At 48.4% G+C, this 21,064-nt stretch overlaps 1 protein-coding gene and 1 pseudogene across 1 annotated transcript in view; one reads left to right on the forward strand and one right to left on the reverse strand.

The window, feature by feature from the left end:
- The window catches only part of LOC139281110 (cytoplasmic phosphatidylinositol transfer protein 1-like), a 284,745-nt gene that overhangs the window by 118,566 nt on the left and 145,115 nt on the right, over positions 1-21,064 (forward strand). The window contains exon 4 of the mRNA XM_070901063.1: positions 20,154-20,302. Within this exon, the coding sequence (XP_070757164.1) occupies positions 20,154-20,302 (149 nt within the window). The remainder of the gene's footprint in view (positions 1-20,153; positions 20,303-21,064) is intronic.
- LOC139226033 (U2 spliceosomal RNA) lies at positions 4,113-4,351 on the reverse strand (annotated as a pseudogene).

Here is a 21,064-nt window from a genome sequence, read left to right on the forward strand (position 1 = left end):
AAGAGCTAACCAGCCTAATCCCACTTTCCAGCTCTTGGTCCGTAGCCTTGTAGGTTACGGCACTTCAAGTGCACATCCAAGTACTTTTTAAATGTAGTGAGGGTTTGTGCCTCTACCACCCTTTCAGGCAGTGAGTTCCAGATTCCCACCACCTTCTGGGTGAAAACATTTCCCCTTAAACCCCCTCTAAACCTCCTGCCAATTACTTTAAATCTATGCCCCTGGTTGTTGACCCCTCGGCTAAGGGAAATAGGTCCTTCCTATCCACTTTATCTAGGCCCCTCATAATTTTATATATCATTATCATCATCATAGGCAGTCCTTCAGAATCGAGGAAGACTTGCTTCCACTCCTGAAATGAGTTCTTAAGTGGCTGTACAGTCCAATACGAGAACCACAGTCTCTGTCACAGGTGGAACAGATAGTCGTTAAGGGAAAGGGTGGGTGGGACAGGTTTGCCGCACGCTCCTTCCGCTGCCTGCGCTTGATTTCTGCATGCTCTCGGCGACGATACTCGAGGAGCTCAGCGCCCTCCCGAATGCACTTCCTCCACTTAGGGCAGTCTATGGCCAGGGACTCCCAGGTGTCAGTGGGAATGTCGTACTTTATCAGGGAGGCTTTGAGGGTGTCCTTGTAAAGTTTCCTCTGCCTGCCTTTGGCTCGTTTGCCGTGGACGAGTTCCGAGTAGAGCGCTTGCTTTGGGAGTCTCGTGTCTGACATGCGAACTATGTGGCCTGCCCAGCGGAGCTGATCAAGTGTGGTTAGTGCTTCAATGCTGGGGATGTTGGCCTGGACGAGGACACAAATGTTTGTGCGTCTGTCCTCCCAGGGGATTTGCAGGATCTTGCGGAGACATCGCTGGTGGTATTTCTCCAACGACTTGAGGTGTCTACTGTACATGGTCCATGTCTCTGAGCCATACAGGAGGACGGATATTATTATGGCCCTGTAGACCATGAGCTTGGTGACAGTTTTGAGGTACTGGTCTTCAAACACTCTTTTCCTCAGGCGGCCGAAGGCTGCACTGGCGCACTGGAGGCGGTGCCTACTCTTGCTAATAAGAGGCTCCAGAGATAGGGGAAGTGGTCCACGTGGTATACCTCAATAAGGTCTCCCAACGGCCTCCTCTGTTCCAAAGAAAACAAACCCAGCCTATCCAATCTGTCCTCATAGCTAAAATGGGCTGTTAGAACCTGGGTTTTCTTCAGGCAGCAATTAATGAAGCTTTAAACCCCCCCCTGTAGCATATGTAGGCACCTTTAGTAATGACTCCACGAGGCAGGGTATGATACTTAAACTGTGTAGACCTGTAGTCCTTTATTTGCAGCTCCTGAGTGCAGACAACAAGCTGTGTGTTCCTTTTTATACTGGGTTACCTGCCGTGTGCAGGTAACCCTTAGGTCTATAGCAGCAGCACTCTCTGGTGTACAGGCTAGGTGTGAACAGTGTAAGGGTACATTCAGTGTTGCATAACAGTGTTACAGACATCACACAGTAAACAGGCATGCATACACAATAACACTTCCCCCCCCTAAGTATTTTTCATATCCTTATTGTCATGCCCAGGGGAGGTGATCAGTGGTGGGCTATGGGAGGTTGTGGTGAGGGTTGTGTGGTTGCCAGGTGTGACCCCTGTGCTTGAGGCTGGCCTCGTACATTTCCCCTCCCTCACTCACAGACCATGTGGGTGTTACTGTTGTGGGATTCCTCGGGGGGGGGGGTAGCCACGGCAGCAGTGGGTGGTGTGTATACACTGTGATGTGGGTAGTTGTGGGCAGGGCCACAAGACTGGGTGGGCTCCTTGTCCACCAATTGGGATGAGGGTCAGGTCATGCCAGGGAAGCTGGAGGGTATTGGCCTCATGCTCCTGGTGTTGGCCCTGGTGGCCAGGGGTTGTAGGGCTGATCTGGTGCAGGTTGCCATTGGTGGTGGCTGGGCTGCCCATTGACCACTGTCCCTGTAATGGGTCTGCTCCCACTGGCTGTGTGTGTGTCCTGCAAGGGGCATCACATTCGTTCCAAAGGTCCAGGCTACATGGTCAAGTAGCCTGCTGGAGCTGGGGGTCTCCCACAGAGGGATTCCATTGGCATCAGCATGGTCCCTGTAGGACCCAATGTCCTTTGGCAGTGTCCTACCAGTGTACATGACACCTTGGCTCTGTTCACACATAGTCGAGCCTGCATTATACATTGCATCACTTTTGGGTGTCCTGGTTTCAACAGACATGGTTACATTCGGCATTTCACATTCTTTATCATTATTGTTAAGCATTAAAAACTTGTTCTTAACCTTACTGCATTCATCTCATTAGTCACATTAGTTAAACCAGCATCACAATTCATGGTTACATTGCATATATTTTCATACTTGCACCCTTTAATTGCATCTTTAGCTTTAAGGTCCGTGTACTCAAATAGTTGAAACTTCCCCTTTAAATTATTTTGGTTACCGGTCTCCTTTAAGGGAGCCTTCAAATCCGATTGTCCGTTCGATGTCACATGATGCTCCTCCATGTTCACTCGTGGCATGGCGGAGGCCATTTTGATTACAGGTTCTGCTGCTTGTGGTGCTGCAGCCATTTTCTGGTCTTGCTGCAGCTAGGCTGTGGTGCTCTTTTCTTCCACAGGTTCGATCCTGGATGTTGGGAATCCATTTCTTTTGTCGATGTTCACCTCTTGGAGTGCTGCCCCGGTCCAGAAAGTGGAGTTTGGCTCCTCGGTCTCGGAGATTTTTCCAGGGTGTTGTGGGCAATCGAGCTGGACAGTGGATGCTGCGATGGATCCATGTTCGAGGTCGATTGCCGGAGCCCGGAGGCCTGGGAGCAGCTTCGCTTGGACAGGCAGCCGTTGTGGTCGATTGGTGGGATTCATCCAAAGTTCTTCAAAGGTCGCTTGGCTCATCAGACTGGCACGCCCCTGTGTCGCTCTCCATAGAAACTGGGACCCTGTCGACGTCTACTTTCATCGCCCATGGAGAACTTTCGGTGGAGCAGGTATGAGTTCCATACTCTTCTTCCAGGGGTTGAGTGACTTCACCTTCCTCTGTGTCGGAGCCCCGGTGATCAGCCAACTCATCAGAGACGTGGTGAGTAAAGCTTTTTCTGCACATCCTTTGAAGGTGCCTTTTCTCTTTACATGCATAGTCTTTGTAGTGGCACTGGTGGGCCCTGTGGTTTCCTCCTGTGGCTAGCCAGTTTGCCCCATGTGGCGGACTCAGGGTTGCGGGACTCGGGGCAGCGTTTCTGCCCTTAGAAGTATCAATGCGGTGCACTGCTCTCGTCAGTTTAGAGACTCTTAGTGCTTCATTTAGGTGGTCGCCAAAGTCGCACGGTGCAGCCAGTCTCCTTAAGTGTTCCAATCTTTCTACAAAAGCGTCCCAATCTTCCCCATCGGTAAATTGCTGAAAGATGCTGAGATTCGACATGCTGAGCGTGTGGTTCGTGACCTCGTATTCCCGTTACCAGTTGTAATGTATGTAGGCACCTTTAGTATTGACTCCACGAGGCAGGGTATGATACTGAAACTGTGTAGACCTGCAGTCCTTTATTTGCAGCTCCTGAGTGCAGACAACAAGCTGTGTGTTCCTTTTTATACTGGGTTACCTGCAGTGTGCAGGTAACCCTTAGGTCTCCAGCAGTAGTACCCTCTGGTGTACAGGCAAGGTGTGTACAGTGTAAGGGTACATTCATTGTTGTATAACAGTGTTACAAACATCATACAGTAAACAGGCATGCATACACAACACCCCCACATCTTCCACATCTCAACTGGAGTTCAGGACTAGAAAATCGGGTCCTTCATTGAAACATCTGTGAACTCTTGGGAAAGCAAGTCATCCTCGTTCGAGGGACTGCCTATGATGTGATGAAACTGCGCCCCCCCCCCCCCCCAACATCACCCAACCCCTGCAATGTCTTTCCGGACTTAAAAACCACCAGCTGGTACTTTCTGCCTTCCCTTTCTACCGCTTGTGAAGTTCTCAGACTTTAGTTGTTTTTTTTTTTGAAATTCGTAGCCAATCGTTCCAATTCTTTGTCAAATCACAAACGGCAGAGGTCACCTTGCACACGCCAAGGATCACTCTGCGCCAATGCTCTTAGCCAAAAGGCCGAGAGCCACTGCACCGTTCCTGGAAGTACTGCAATACCAGGTTCGTGCCATGGAGGTGGATGGGTCAGGTCCCCCACACACCTCCGTGGAGGTGGATGGGTCAAGCCACCCCACCCACCTCCTGTTTCCAAAAAAGCAAGCATATACCTTCCTGATCCAGGGAGAACCACCCGGAGGTCATGGTGGCTACTCCCCTGTCAGGTCAGTTACGCATGATCTTAGCCAAAAGGCCGAGAAGCGACTTTAGTTACAAAAGGCCACGCATGAACTCTTCGTTCATTTCTGAACCAATATAATATTGAAAGATTTCACTGCCTCTCTTTTTCTTGACCTTTTTACAGTTAGGCTGATTTTTTTTTTGCTCGATAAATTTAAGGAAGTTAGATAAACATATGAGGGAGAAAGGAATAGAAAGTTCCGCTGATAGGGTTAGACGAAGAGGGGTGGGAGTAGGCTCGTGGTGAGCATTATCACTGGAATATAACATAAGAACATAAGAATTAGGAACAGGAGTAGGCCATCTAGCCCCTCGAGCCAGTTCCGCCATTCAATAAGATCATGGCTGGTCTGGCCGTGGACTCAGCTCCACCTACCCGCCCTCTCCCCGTAACCCTTAATTCCCTTATTGGTTAAAAATCTATCTATCTGTGACTTGAATACATTCAATGAGCTCGCCTCAACTGCTTCCTTGGGCAGAGAATTCCACAGATTCACAACCGTCTGGGAGAAGAAATTCCTTCTCAACTCTGTTTTAAATTGGCTCCCCCGTATTTTGAGGCTATGCCCCCTAGTTCTAGTCTCCCCGACCGGTGTCTCTGTCTTGTCTATCCCTTTCATTATTTTAAATGTTTCTATAAGATCACCCCTCATCCTTCTGAACTCCAACGAGTAAAGACCCAGTCTACTCAATCTATCATCATAAGGTAACCCCCTCATCTCCAGAATCAGCCTCGTGAATCATCTCTGTACCCCCTCCAAAGCCAGTATATCCTTCCTTAAGTAAGGTGACCAAACCTGCACGCAGTACTCCAGGTGCGGCCTTACCAATACCCTGTACAGTTGCAGCAGGACCTCCCTGCTTTTGTACTCCATCCCTCTCGCAATGAAGGCCAACATTCCATTCGCCTTCCTGATTACCTGCTGCACCTGCAAACTAACTTTTTGGGATTCATGCACAAGGACCCCCAGGTCCCTCTGCACCGCAGCATGTTGTAATTTTTCCCCATTCAAATAATATTCCCTTTTACTGATTTTTTTCCCAAGGTGGATGACCTCACACTTTCCGACATTGTATTCCACCTGCCAGTTGAGTCCAGTGGAATGGACCAGTTGAGTTAAATGGCCAGTTTCTGTGCTGTGAATGCTATTAATTCTATATATGTAATGTGACATCAAAAACCCTATAATCAGTTGCATTGACTTTCTAGCTCTAATCTTATCTGTGACTCCTATAAGTTTTGTATATTATTTGAACTACCTCGAAGATGCTACAAATCAACTTCCCTGTAAGACCACATTGTATACTGGAAGGCTGGCTGCCCTCCCTGCACACTCGATACAGAACAAGAGCAGTTCAGAAACAAGACTACTGTTTTTGCCTCTTTCCCTTTGGGACTACAGTGTGACCTCTACTCTCGCGTTCCCCTGCAACAGCATGTCCGAAACAGAAAGCGTGGCAGTGTGTGGGATTGTGAACACAGACAAATATCCCGTACTACTGCGACCCGCTGCACAATCAAGCTCCCAGCTGTCGTACAAATTTAAAAATAGATCTTCAAACCAAAATCCGGTGTGGCCTAATCTACCCCTTTACCCTGGTGTCTGATCAAGGCTTTTTTAAATGGGACTTGTGGGTTAGATTATGAGGCAAGATTGCATAAACTTGCATGTATTCCCTGGAATATAGAAGGTTAAGGGGTGATCTGATTGAAGTTTTTAGGATTTGAAAGGAATTGATAGGGTAGAGAGAAACTTTATCCGCTGGCGAGAGATTCTAGGACAAGAGGACATAACCTTAAAATCAAAGCCAGGCCATTCAGGAGAGTAGTTAGGAATCACTTCTTCAAGCAAAGAGTGGTAGAAATATGGAACTCTCACAAAAAGCAGTAAATGCTCGCTCAATTAATTTTAGATCTGAGATTGATACATTTTTGCTAACCAAGGGTATTGAGGGATATGGAACAAAGGTGGGTTAATGGAGCTAGGATGCAGATCAGCCATAATCTCATTGAATGGCAGAACAGGCCCGAGGGGCTGAATGGCCTACACCAGTTCTTATGTTCCTAATCCCTTCTGAATTTAGATTGGAAGTTTGCAAATTAGTCTTACTTTTAGTGTTTATCTAGCCTTGAAAAGCTTGACAGATAAAGCGGCCACAGCATATTGGCTTTTGTCACTGGAATTGCCAGCATCGTTTACCCTGCAACTCATTTGCAGCATTGCACAGTGCAAGCGAGTGAGGGGGCTCTGCTTTTTAAGCACAAGAGGAAAATTGTTCTGTCCTCGGGATAAAAGAGATTTGGGATTTCTTGTCTGACGTGCATTTGAGTGGCTGAACCTTTGCTCTGCTTTGGTTGCAGGTGACAGCTTTCCCAAAGCCCCAAAATGGACATAGTGGGAGCCCTGGTTCTTGTAGAAGAACAATTAGGTTCAGTAATTGTCACTTCTGTTTGCGGAGGAGTGGTTGTGTGGAGTGGGGGATTGGAGGGTGGGGGTTTGGTGATGAGTGGAACACTAGCTGCTGAGCAAACGGCTCTAATCTCAGAATTTAGATAACAGTCCAGCACTGCTGATAAGAACAGTTACACAGCAAGCAAGTAGGTCTCAGACGGAGATAACAGCAGATTATTAACACCTCTATTGCTTGGACCCAGCCTGGTTTTGAAAAATTGTAATAAGGTCCGTAGGGAGCTCTTCCACGACTGACATTCTTTGTGTAAAAGCTACGATAGTGGCAGTCTGAATAAATACTTCTTAAATATAAGAATGGCATAATGTTCACTGTTTGATTTTCCTTGTCGATTTCCTTGTAGATGATCTTGTTGTTAAGCAGATTATAATGTCTTTCGGTTCTGTAAAAACTCCCATCTTTCAATTTATCTTGATTATTGTGTCAATGATGTATTTTTGCCAGTCCATCATGTTTCATCTCGTGAGTATTCCAAGTGCGGGAGGCTGCAGCCGGGGGAGGTGGAGGAAGGTGGGGGCAATCCCAATATCTGTGTCTCTCTTGCTATCTCTGTTGGCTGAGGTAGAGTTAATTCCATGCAGGTTATAGAGCAGCTCCCTCCCTAAACCGTGCGGCCTCTCTACCTTTCCTCCTTTAAAACGCTCCTTACACTTCTTTTCTCTCCTAATACCTCATTATGTGGTTCGGTGTTAAATCTTGTCATAACACTCCTGTGAAGCACCTTGGGACATTTTACTATGTTAAAGGCGCTATATAAATGCATGTGCTTTCGTTCTTCATTAACCTGATTCTGAATGTCTCTCCTTGTGCAAGTGAGATACAACTAATGGCATTGAATGAGCAGCAAGACTGGATTCTGTGATAAGAAGTACTTTTTGACTCTTATCTAAATGGAGGATAGAACTAGCAGACCGGGCTGATTCAGGGGTCTGAAACGTAAATTTAAAAAAACGAAGTAGTAGGAAAACAGCAGATCCAACTAGATTACAACATTTATCTCAGAAGTCTTCAGTTCAATAATTTAAAAAATGGACACTCCACAACACTTCATTGAACCTGGGCCAATGTTTGCAGCACATCATTTATACCCAAGGTTAAGTCCACCCCACAGAGGATTCAGGATGCAGTACGGTAGATAGGAAAAACTGAACTAGTCAAAATCTGCTGAAAATATTTCTCTGCCTGGGCACGGAGCTGTCAATCAACATCTTCCCCTGAAACATCCTTTGGGACAATCCAGTTGTGAGAAAAGGGCCACTTAAATTCAGGCATTTGAGACAACCATCCATCCATCACAACATACAGTGGATAGCTGGAATATCTGCAAATACCATATCAATATTCGCTGATGGATTGGTAGGTAGTTCCGTCTCATTAACAGGCTCCAAAATAATGGCAACTTTCCAGCGAAACTAAGTGTAAACGGCCATCATATTCTAACAGCTAATCCGTTGTGGCTGCAGGGTGTCCCATCTATAGGATGCACTGCAGCATCTTGCCAAGGCTTCATCGGCAGCCCCTCCCACACCCACAACCTCCAGCAACTAGACAGACGGACAAGGACAGCAGGTGCATGAGAACACCAGCATCTCCAAGTTCCCCTCCAACTCACACACCATCCTGATTTAGAATATATCACCATTCCTTCCTTGTCACTGGGTCAAAATCCTGGAACTTCCTAACAGCACTATGGGAGTACCTTCACCACATGGACTGCAGCGGTTCAAGTAGGCGCCTCACCACCACCTTCTCGAGGACAACTAGGGAAGAGCAATAAATGCTGGCCTTGCCAGTGAAGCTCCTATCCTCAGAAAGAATTAAAAAAAATATAACCTTTCAGACACCTGTAAATGTAGTGTGTGAAATTGCACTTCAGCTTACCAATCATGACATCACTGTACCTGTTGAGGCAGTGGAAGAGACAGTCAGAACCAAATTGGAAAAAAAAATCAATTGGGAAAATAAAGTGTGACTTTTAGATTATTCTGTGATCTTTCTGAGCGAGATGAATTGTTTTTAAGGAGGAAGGTTATGTTTTCGTAAATATTGATCTTCTCTGCAAATAATCTATTGCACATATTTTACAGTCACTTCTTGACACATGTAAGTATTAGTTTTATTAATAACTCTCCTAATCAATGCTTGCTATTCATTTTAACAAGGTCGTTGGTCTCTGCTTCTTAATTCATTTCAGAGCTGAACATTATTTATACCGTGGCCGTGCACTTTATCTTTCAAACTAATGCAATGGAATCACAGGAGTTGGGCAGAAAAGTTGATGTGTTCAGGTTACTAACGTAAAGAGCCTGGTTTTCTGCTGCGGGATCCACCCAGGAATCAACCTTCAATTTAAATGTTAGACCTGTTGCTTCCAAGACTGTAATTTTGCACATGCAACTTTCAAGTTCATAAAGCTTTGCTTTCATCTTTTTTTTCCCATGACACTTTGAATCCACAACCCCCAGCCTCAGAATATGGAAAATCCAATTTTGTGAAACACACTGGTATTAATCATAGAGGGCTGGGATACTCCACCTCCTCAGTTTCCCAATTTAGGGCATTCTGCTGAGGAAAGGTGGAGAGGTGGAGCCCCTCCGAACCAGTGGAAATAAGGAGAGCTTCCTGGGGACCATCTTTGGGCACTTCTTGGCACCATTTCAGTGCAGCACTGATAGAGCCTTGGAGCAGATTGCTTGACTATCCTCTTGCTTGTGGTATGTACATGATGCAAGATGACCTGGGGAAGCAGGAATATTCCAGTTCAACTTTTAGTCTATTCCTGATTTATTTCTCATTTTATTTTACCAGTAGCTTTTCACAGGTTTGGCATAGCATCTACAGGAGTCTTCTGTGAGAATTGGATGAATGTGTAAGTTGAGTTTTAATTATCAAAGTAGCTCAAATCCTAGGCACTATTTATACGTTTTGGGGTAAGGATTATAAAAACAAAATAGTGTAAACTTTACCATGGAGCTAAAAGGTGTTTTATAATAATGCTTGGCATCATCTCCATTTGTGCTTCTCTATGACAAGTTTAAGTTCACTGAAGAGTTGTTAAAGTTAATGGTTCCTCCTAATAACCCAATGCATTAGTCCCTCTCTAGAACATTGTGATAGGTGCTCCATTGTTTATGGTTCCCTCACAAACCAAAAGTCTTTCCTTCCACCCCTCCCCTCCCCTCCAATAGGCTGACTTATTTCTCTGTATTTGTTCTTAGATGTTGCCATTAATTATCCATTCCACTTGATCCAAGAGGGTGATGGTCGGCCTTCTCCTTGAACCGATGCAGTCCTTGTACAGGTGGATTCCAGGACACTGGCCCAATAACAATAAAGGAACGTGATTTATATGCCCCAGTCGGAATGGTGGAGAATATGGCCGCCCCATGGCATGCTGCTCCTGTCCTTCTCGGTGGTTGGGGTCACAGGAGTGGGCGATGTCGATGTAACCATGGTGAGTTCCTGCATTGCTGGGGTATGTTCCCGTGGTGCTGGAACCCATCTGGTATCTTACCCAAGTGACCATCCTTCATGACTCTGAGCCTTGTTGGTGAATGACATCAGGCTATTTGACTCTGCGGGTCACCACAACGGAACTTGTCCTTGCTCAGCATCCAAATGTGCACACTTTCCAACAGGAATAGAAATCAAATGGATTTGCACCCCGCCCCTCCATCACCTCAGGTGCTAAGGATTGTAGTAACCTTATTGCCACTTCTGCTGAAGTCAACCACTGGGTCATGATTTGTGAGTCACACAGCAACAACACCAAAGATAAGCTTGCCAGGTTGGTCAAGGGTGGCTCGTAGTTTTGAACCTCAATGTCTGGGCTGTCTCACTGGACGAAGGGGATTTTGATTTGAATATAGTGAGGTATTTTTATGGGTAATGCCCTGCATTCTTTAACTCTTTACAGAGTGTTTCTCTTTTCCTTTCTCTTCATTTCTTGATTCACTGGCTACCTTTCCTACCTCTGTTGGTATAACTGCCCTTGGGGAAACAGCTGACCCCTAAAGTCTCCCCACCATAGCACAACTGACATTATGAATTCAGCAGGTGGACTTTAATGGGCCCATAGTTGCCTCTTACTAGTCTGTAGTACAACACTTTTGGAGAACCTTTACTAATGTGCAATGTTTCTGTTGGTAACATTTTTACCATGACACCAAATACAAATCTTTCTAATGAACTCTCCTCTTTAGAAATTGTTTCTTAATGTCCCAATATTATTTAGAATAGTCAAGCAGAATGTTTAACTTCTGACCTATCTCATTCCTAAAGAGGAAAATTAGTGTGTGTGATACTCTTGTTATACTTGCTATGTTTTTGAATCGTTTGATCATTTTTCCATGCGATTAGGAAAATAAGTTGCTTTGAAGTGTTGTCTTAGTTTATTGTGCATGTTAAAAAGGGGCTTTGAGATGATCGGTCGTTAAGATGCCAATGAGCTAGCTTTGACAGAAATGTGTTCACTTATCGCGGTAATCAACAATGCCCATTATATTGGATAGTCTTTGATTCCGTTTTGTGGGCGTGAACAGTGAAAGATACAAGACATCGACAGGGACACAGGCAGGGCGGCAGGTGGATAAAACACTACGTTGCACAGGCAGTCACAAGATTTTGAAAAAGAAAGCTATGAAGCAGTGGGGCCCAGAAGGAGGCTGTGGGAAGGATAGTACACAGAGGGCAGTTAGAAATTATTTTTTGAAGTCAGACAAGAAAGACTACCCACTGAGGCATGAATGTGCAGAGTGATCATTATTTTTGTATGTGATGTGAAGACAGGTTTTACCAATTGAACTAAGGGAATCTCATTATAAATGTTGCTCTGCATGTACCCTCGTGCTGAACTAAAGCAACGTAGCGATTCATATCAATGCATCAAGCATTTGCCCAGTCCTCCGGCAGAGAGATTGAAGGACTGCACTTGCGCAAGACAGGAATATCCACTTCAGATCACAAAGGGATGCCATTGTTACGCCCCTCAGTTACGCTATCATACACATGTTTACAGTGCAGTACAAGTATAAAATCCCATAAAATCAAGATACTCAGACTGCAGAGAGAGCAACTGACAACACTGAACCCAACAAATATCGACAGCGGTCCTGAACTTTTCTCACTGATTGTGGTAATTTGGCACATAAACTATAGACAGGAGCTACAAGGCCTGACTTCATTTCAATTGCATTGGCTCCATCAAGACATACCATTGGACTAGTGTTGTGTTGACTGTGGAGTAACAGCTGGTGCTGACATAATATCCCACGTTACAAGGCTCCAACATAGTGATGCACATTTAAGCCTAGCAGCATTGAAATCAATGGAAATGAAAAATCGGGCAGTTTCTACTGCAGGCCAGTATTGCAATGCCAGTTCTACTCGTGGATGCCAAATTGGAAATCTTCCCCTTAGTGACCTCTGAAACTCCTGAAATGTGTTGGGCTTTGATTTCTTTCAATAATTTTAATTCTATTTACTTTAAATTCACTGCCCCTTCTCACCAAAAAAAGATCATGCAATCATACAGAACAGAAGGAGGCCTTTCGGCCTATCGTGCCTGTGCTGGCTCTCGGGGAATGAAATACCACTCCTGGCTGGAATTCTCATGCTTCATTAGCGAGGCTGGTTCAATGGAGTATGATGGCAAATTCCAGTGGGAAGCTCACAGGCAGCGCACCGAGGGAGATGTTTGGCGCACAGCTCGTGATTAGTTTTAATGAGGGGAAAATCAAGGGTTGTGTCTCCACAGTGCACTCACTTCCCTATGTGTGCCATTCAACAAGAGCAACAACTTGTATTAATGTGGCTCCTTTAACACAGTAAGACATCCCAAGGTGCTTCACAGGGGTGTTAGCAAACAAAATTTGACACCAAGCCACATCAGGAGATATTAGGACAGGTGACCAAAAGCTTGGACAAAGAGGTAGATTTTAAGAAGTTTCTTAAAGGAGGAGAGGGAGAGAGGCATAGACATTTAGGGAGGGAGTTCCAGAGCTTAGGACATAGGCAACTGAAGGCACGGTGGTGGCCAGTGGTGGAGCGAAGGAATGCAGGGATGTGCAAGAGGCCAGAATTGGAGGAGCGCAGAGATCACGGACGGTTGTAGGAGGTTACAGAAATAGGGAGGGATGACACCATGGAGGGATTTGAACAAAAGGATGAGAATGCAACTTTAATATAACAACTCATGTTGAAAGCAAGTTAGATCATTTTTTTCCCCAGAACATATTCATCTTAACAAGCTGATATTCTAACAGTGGGGGATGCACAGAGGCCACTGAGCATGCAGAACAGGCCCGATGGACACCGAACTGCAGGCTGGCATGATCAGGGAGAAAGAGCTGCCCAATTTTGTTCCAAACTCCATTGAGTATTACATAGGGAACAACCTGTATTCATTTCTTGCAGCGCAAAGCTGCTAAAAATAATTAATTTTCAATGAATGCCGTCAGTCCAGCCGTAAATATTTTACTCACTTAGTAAATGAAGAATTGCCACTCCAGAAATTTGTTGTTAAAGTGAATAAAGGACCAGGGCAGTTTTATTAACTCTGCAATTTTTCCCGATTACACACGTTTTGTTTCCTTCCCTGTGTACAATCACCTGAACGTCTCAACCAATAGCGCCTTGCAGTAGGATTGCCAACGCTGCTTGGACGGATTCATGGAGGTATAATGACATGACGTCTCACCTCCACACGCCCCGCGTCCTACGCTACCACCATTGGACGCCCAATATGTCCATCCTCGTGGCGCCTCGCCTTCTCACGGCCTTTGGAAAGCGAACATATCACTCAATTGGATCACTATTCAGTGACTGCCAAACAGCCTTTTTGCTCCCCATCTCCAATATTTATCGGTGTTCAAAGAAAATGGAAAAAGCTCAGATTGTTTGAATGCCGGTATGATTTTTCTCCTGGGACAATTGCAGCAGTTTTCAGAAGATTAATCTTCAATTCCTAGAGATTCTGGGACAATCCTGGAGAGTTGGCAACCCTAACTTGCATTTATATAGTGCCTTTAACGTAGTACGAATGTCCCACGGAACGGGTGATTACAGTGTCCCACAAATGTCCTAATCAATGTGCCCTCTAAATTTTCTTTGTACTGGGTGGGAAACAAACTCCTCTGAGTACTATTTTTTCATCCATGGGCAGTTTACATTTGCATCACAGTTATCAAATGACGAAGTTGTGAGCGGACAGTTTATTTCAGCGCGTGGTACATTCCAGATTGCTGTGTGGCCGCACTTGCGCACACCTTAGAGGGAACTACAGCAACAATAACAACAACTTTTATTTATATAGCACCTTTAATGTAATAAAACATCCCAAGGTGCTTCACAGGAGTGTTATAAGACAAAGCAAATAAATTTGACACCAAGCCACATAAGAAGAAATTACGGCAAATGACCAAAAGCTTGGTCAAAGAGGTAGGTTTTAAGGAGCGTCTTAAAGGAGTAAAGGGAGGCGGAGAGGTTTAGGGAGGGGGTTCCAGAGCGTGGGGCCCAGGCAGCTGAAGGCATGGCCACCGATGGTTGAGCAGTTTGGTCTATAGTCCTAATGTCTCCTTATTTGGCTCAGTGTTCATTTTTATGTGGGATTACACTCCTGTGAAGAACCTTGGTACGTTTTACTATTTCAAATGCGTTATATGAAAACAAGTTGATTGCTTAGTAATATAGAAAGCTCAATAACGTACAAGATGCCGTTGAGCTGTCCAGGGAATGCTGTCCGGTTCTTTTTACCCCATTGTATGTGGCAGCACAATAAACGGTGAAGAAATTTATAACCTCCTCTCTCACGTTGAAAGATTTATTGCTGATTCTTGCAGCGCTCGCACTTTTCTCCAGAGAATGTGCTTGAGCAGCACTGAAGTGTGGCTGGTTTTCTCATTTGCAACCAAATCATTAACTGCAACAAAGCAAGCAGCTATTTTAAGCCACTCCGTGACATCAGAGTGACGCAGCTGTCTCACTTGTGCTATTTTAGGAGCCCAATGAGGAAGGAGCTCATCGGTTAAACATCACACTGCAGGGGCGAGGGGAATCAGCCCCCGGTTGTGATGATGGATGGTATGTGCAGAATATTGATGGGGGTGAAATTAGAAAATTCTGCTCTCAGGTCTATTCTGAAGCACATCTGAATGAACAGTCTGCTCTTTTGCAATCTCCTGTGGCATAAATCACATCATTCAGAAGTTTCATTATTGATGGAAAGGGGCTTTGAAATACTCTTGATTTGCCTCCTTTGCATGCATTAAATCATTTTGGATCAGTAATCGCCCGACTTGAAAATAAGAAAGAAAGACTTGCATTTATATAGAGCATTTCACAACCTCAGGATGTCCCAAAGTGATTTACAACCAATGAAGTACTTTGTGAAGTGTAGTCCCTATTGTAATGTGGGAAACGCAGCAGCTAAATTGCACACAGCAAGCTCCCACAGACAGCAAAGTGATAATGACCAGATAATCTTTTGTTTTAGTGATGTTGGTTGAGGAATAAATATTGGCCAGGACACTGGGGAGATCTCCCCTGGAAATAGTGGCCAACTGAGAGGGCAGACAGAATTTTGGTTTCATGTCTCATCTGAAAGGTGGCATCTCTAACAGTGAATAACTGAGGGAATACTGTACTGTCAATGTCTGCCTCAAATTCATGATCAACAGCAGTAACTTGTATTTATATAGCACCTTTAACATGATGCAATGTCCCAAGGCACTTCACAGGAGTATTATGAGATAAAAATTTGAGACCGAACCATATAAGAGGAAATTAGCGCAGGTGTCCAAAAGCTTGGTCAAAGAGGTATGTTTTAAGGAGCGTCTTGAAGGAGTAAAGAGAGGTAGAGAGGTGGATAGGTTTAGGCCGGGCGTTCCAGAGCTTGGGGCCTAGACAACAGAAGGCATGGCCACCAATGGTTGAGCGATTATAATCAGGGATGCTCAAGAGGGCAGAATTAGAGGAGCGCAGACATCTCAGGGGCTGGAGGAGATTACAGAGATAGGGAGGGGCAAGGCCATGGAGGGGTTTGAAAATAAGTTGAGAATTTTGAAATCGAGGCGTTGTGAAACCGCAAGCCAATGTAGGTCAGCGAGCACAGGGGTGATGGGTGAGCGGGACAGTGCGAGTTAGGACACGGGCAGCCGAGTTTTGGATCACCTCCAGTTTACGTAGGGTAGAATGTCGGAGGCCAGCCAGGAGTGTGTTGGAATAGTGATTTGAACCCACAACCATCTGACTCTGGTGAGAGTGCGACCCACTGAGCCGCGTTTGACACTGGGTGCACTTGAGTTTGATGGAACAGAGAGACTACCATCATCTCTCCTGCTTTTCCTTCTCCTCAACACCTCAATGGTTTCCCCTTCAAACATAAATGCTGTCCTCCTTTCAACCCCTTTCCACCCCAACCATGACGGCTTAGCGAGTTCAGACAGTGAGTAGCTGAACATTATAGATTAGGACAGCCTCAGGATTAATCCCAGGTCTGTGCTGAGTTATCTAATCTCTCGCAACGCTAATAGAAAGAAAGAAGGAACTTGCATTAATAAAGCACCTTCCATGACCTCATGATGTCCCAAAGTTCTTTACAGCCAATAAAGTATTTTGAACAGTAGTCACTGTTGTAATATTGGATGTAGAGAATAAATTCTAGGCCTCCATTAGATTGGCCAGGATACCCTCTCCTGGTCACTGGCAAAAATGACCTCTGCTGGAAGTGGGGAGAGGATCAGGCTCTGCTATGAATACTCCCTGCGGTTGAATAGCCAGCTCAGTTCGAGTTCGGAGACGACCAACACCTTGGGTGAGGCAGGAGGCCGCACAGTGTCCCATGGAACCGAAGCCCAGCAAGGAGCCAACACCTCTGCGAGGGAAGGGTGGAGAAAAATTAACGAGGAGGGGCAAAAATAAAGTGCCATGTCTACTCGATTTCAATAATTCATATCTTGCCTTTTCGTCAGGAAAGGGCTGAATATGCCTTTATTTCCCTTGTTCCCTCCAGATGCTGAAGCAGTCCCAGTCCTCCCAATTCCAACTGTACAAAAACTTCATTGTTATTTATTGGGGTACTGTATTTATTTCACTTGTGCAGCAGTATCTTTTTTAACTTGTTTCCCTGACAATGTTTCCTGTGGTGTATTTGCGTTCATTGGTCACTCGTTCCATTGAGCCCTGTGAGCATTCCCACGTTCCAACAGTGACTACACATCAAGGATACAGGTGTGACGTCCGAAATCCGGAAACCTCAGGACCGAGGCCGTTCCAGATTCCGGATTTCAGAATGTCTTTGCCTGGGCCAAGGAAGGTAGATAGGGGAGGTGGTGGGGGGAGTCGGGCGGGCGGGCCATCAGAGGTCGGGGGAGTGGGTCGGGCCAGAAAGTGTCGGTCGGGCTGAGGCCAGGGGAGGTCGGTCGGGTCGAACCTGGGGAAGATCGGGGGAGGTCGGGCTGAGGCGGGGTCAGGTGGCCGGAGATTGGGCCGAGGTCGGGCCGAGGCGGGGAGGTCGGGCGGCCGGGGGTCGGGCCGAGGTTGGGGGAGGTCGGGCGGCTGGGGGTCGGGCCGAGGTCGGGCCGAGGCGGGGTCAGGCGGCCGGAGGTTGGGCCGAGGTCGGGCGGCCGGGGGTCGGGCCGAAGTCGGGGGAGGTTGGGCGGCTGGGGGTCGGGGGAGGTCGGGCCGAGGCGGGGTCAGGCGGCCAGAGGTTAGGCCGAGGTCGGGCCGAGGCGGGGTCAGGCGGCTGGAGGTTGGGCCGAGGTCGGGCGGCTGGGGGTCGGGCCGCAGTCGGGGGAGGTTGGGCGGCTGGGGGTCGGGGGAGGTCGGGCCGAGGCGGGGTCAGGCGGCCGGAGGTTGGGCCGAGGTCGGGGGAGGTTGGGCGGCTGGGGGTCGGGGGAGGTCGGGCCGAAGCGGGGTCAGGCGGCCGGAGGTTGGACCGAGGTCGGGCGGCTGGGGGTTGGGCCGAGGTCGGGGGAGGTTGGGCGGCTGGGGGTCGGGGGAGGTCGGGCCGAAGCGGGGTCAGGCGGCCGGAGGTTGGACCGAGGTCGGGCGGCTGGGGGTCGGGCCGAAGTCGGGGGAGGTTGGGCGGCTGGGGGTCGGGGGAGGTCGGGCCGAGGCGGGGTCAGGCGGCCAGAGGTTAGGCCGAGGTCGGGCCGAGGCGGGGTCAGGCGGCTGGAGGTTGGGCCGAGGTCGGGCGGCTGGGGGTCGGGCCGAAGTCGGGGGAGGTTGGGCGGCTGGGGGTCGGGGGAGGTCGGGCCGAGGCGGGGTCAGGCGGCCGGAGGTTGGGCCGAGGTCGGGGGAGGTTGGACGGCTGGGGGTCGGGGGAGGTCGGGCCGAAGCGGGGTCAGGCGGCCGGAGGTTGGACCGAGGTCGGGCGGCTGGGGGTCGGGCCGAAGTCGGGGGAGGTTGGGCGGCTGGGGGTCGGGGGAGGTCGGGCCGAGGCAGGGTCAGGCGGCCGGAGGTTGGGCCGAAGTCGGGGGAGGTTGGGCGGCTGGGGGTCGGGGAGGTCGGGCCGAGGCGGGGTCAGGCGGCCGGAGGTTGGGCCGAGGTCGGGCGGCCGGGGGTCGGGCCGAGGTCGGGGGAGGTCGGGCGGCTGGGGGTCGGGCCGAGGTCGGGAGAGGTCGGGCGGCTGGGGGTCGGGGGAGGTCGGGCCGAGGCGGGGTCAGGCGGCCGGAGGTTGGGCCGAGGTCGGGCGGCCGGGGGTCGGGCCGAGGTCGGGCGGCCGGGGGTCGGGGGAGGTTGGGCGGCCGGGGGTCGGGCCGAGGTCGGGCGGCCGGGGGTCGGGCCGGGGTCGGGCCGAGGTCGGGCGGCCGAGGTCGGGCCGAGGTCGGGCGGCCGGGGGTCGGGCCGGGGTCGGGCCGAGGTCGGGCGGCCGGGGGTCGGGCCGAGGTCGGGCCGAGGTCGGGCGGCCGGGGGTCGGGCCGAGGTCGGGCGGCCGGGGGTCGGGCCGAGGTCGGGGGAGGTCGGGCGGCCGGGGTCGGGCCGAGGTCGGGCGGCCGGGGGTCGGGCCGAGGTCGGGGGAGGTCGGGCGGCTGGGGGTCAGGCCGAGGTCGGGCGGCCGGGGGTCGGGCCGAGGTCGGGGGAGGTCGGGCGGCTGGGGGTCGGGCCGAGGTCGGGCCGAGGTCGGGGGAGGTCGGGCGGCTGGGGGTCGGGCCGAGGTCGGGCCGCCGGGGATCGGGCCGAGGCAAGGTCCGGAGGTCGGGCGGCCGAGGCGGGGCAGTCCGGATTTCGGAACATTTTCAGATTTCCGGACGACCCCGCCACAGATCAGCCCGGTGTCCGGATTCCAGAACATTCCGGAGTTTGGACATCGCACCTGGTTTTCAGTGGCTGTAAAGAGCTCTGGGACGTCGTGAGGTCATGAAAAGTGCTCTATAAATGCAAGAGCTTTCTCTCTCTTGCTCTCTCCTTTCTCTCCTTTCTCTATCCTTTTTCTATCTCTCCTTTCTCTCTCATTCCTTTCTCTCTCACTCTTTTCTCTTCTTTCTGTCTCCCCTTTTTTGCTTTCTCCCTCTCTCCTTTCTCACTCTCTCTCTCCTTTCCACTCTGTCTTCTCTCTCCTTTCTCTTTCTCTCTCCTTCTTTCTCCTTTTTCTATCCCTCTTTTCTCTCTCCTTTCTCTCTCTCCCTTTTTCTTTCTCCCTCCTTTCTTGCTTTCTCCCTCTTTCCTTTCTTTTTCTCTCTCCTATCTTTCTTGTGCTCTCTGCTTTCTTTTTTCTCTCTCCTTTCTTTCTACCTCTCCTTTCTTTTTCACTCTCCTTTCTTTTGCTTTCCTTTCTCTCTCCTTTCTTTCTCTCTCTTGTTGCTGATTCACAAACTTTCACTGATATTGGATGTTGTGGTCATTATTAGTAAGCATTGAATTAAATGGTCCACAGTGGCAGCCTCGCCAGTGGCTCTCTGTGAGAGCTTGCTGCCTGCAAATCGGCTGCCGGGTTTCCTACAATTCAAGCGTGACTACACTTCAAAAATACTTCATTGGCTGTAAAGCACTTTGGTCGTGAAATGCAAGTCCTTTTTATTCTCCTAACATCCACCTGTCAGACTCCTATCAAACTATCAATGATCCTTCCAATTGTTGGAGGATTTCAATGCTGCAAAATCAATCTGAAACGCATTGCTTTATGGTCATAGAATCATTCGGCCCATCATTCCTGCACCGGCTTTCTGAAAGAAGTGTCCATTTCTCCTCTACCCTTTTAATTTGTTTCAAAATATTTAATCCACTTCCCTTTTTAAAGCTGCTAATGGATTCTGCTACCACCACTGGTGGGGCATTCCACATTCAACCCACCCCTGAGTCAGACCAGAATCAGACAATTTGGTATTAATACAATCACGTTTCTTTTCTTGTCACAGTACAGGATAGGACAGCTGTACACCATCAGCAAACACAGCCATGAGCAGAGCGACAAGGGCGAGGGGGTGGAAGTCGTTAAGAACGAACCCCACGAGGATCCTGTTCACGGAAAAGGACAGTTCACGGAGAAAAGAGTCCACTTGTCCAGGTAAGCTGTTGTGAACTGGCAGATAACCAAAGAACCCTCCCCGGATGTTTAACAGACAGAAGCTCCATGTGGGCAGCACTACGAACGTGATTAGCACTTTAGAGGGTTCAAAGGCGTTCATCACTGGCAAATGGAGCAACTTGCCCTCCAGAGTGAGACAGCAATAATGACGTGGCAGTACAGAAGTCAATCTGAGGAGAGGGAGTGAATGCTAGCATGGATAACGGGGGAGGAAAAAAAAGCTAAAAGAACCAAGAAGGACTGGCCATGAGTTTCTTATTCCCAAAGTGAATAATTGAAGTATTGATTGTAGCTTGGACAGAGGACGATGGGGATCCTGGTGCTCAGCTTGCTGCAGTATGGCCTCCCCTTTGAAATTCCACTGGAGCATCCGATTTCACGACTCCGAGAACTATAGAGAATTGAAAGGTTGGCTCAACTTTAAAAAAAAATGTTTGCGGATTGGCAAACAGCAGAGCTTTGTGAACAGGGCATTATGTACAGCTGTGGTGCTCAACTCTGACCTTTTCAGGAAGCCAAGAATAACTTGCTTGCCAGATGTTCAGTCAGATTTAACAATGCAGCCTTTTAATTTATCTGGTTTTTAATACGAAAGAAAGTTATCACGTTTCTCTCTCCCATGCCGCTCACCATCTAAACAGGCCGCACGTTAACCCAGAAATTGCTGTAACCCGAGCAAGTCTTCAATCCTGCTTTTAAAATTGAGCAACTAATGCTCAGAAATATTTGGGATTATCATTC

This window comes from Pristiophorus japonicus, chromosome 15 (genome assembly GCF_044704955.1).
Source record: "Pristiophorus japonicus isolate sPriJap1 chromosome 15, sPriJap1.hap1, whole genome shotgun sequence".
In the NCBI taxonomy this organism is placed as follows: domain Eukaryota; kingdom Metazoa; phylum Chordata; class Chondrichthyes; family Pristiophoridae; genus Pristiophorus; species Pristiophorus japonicus.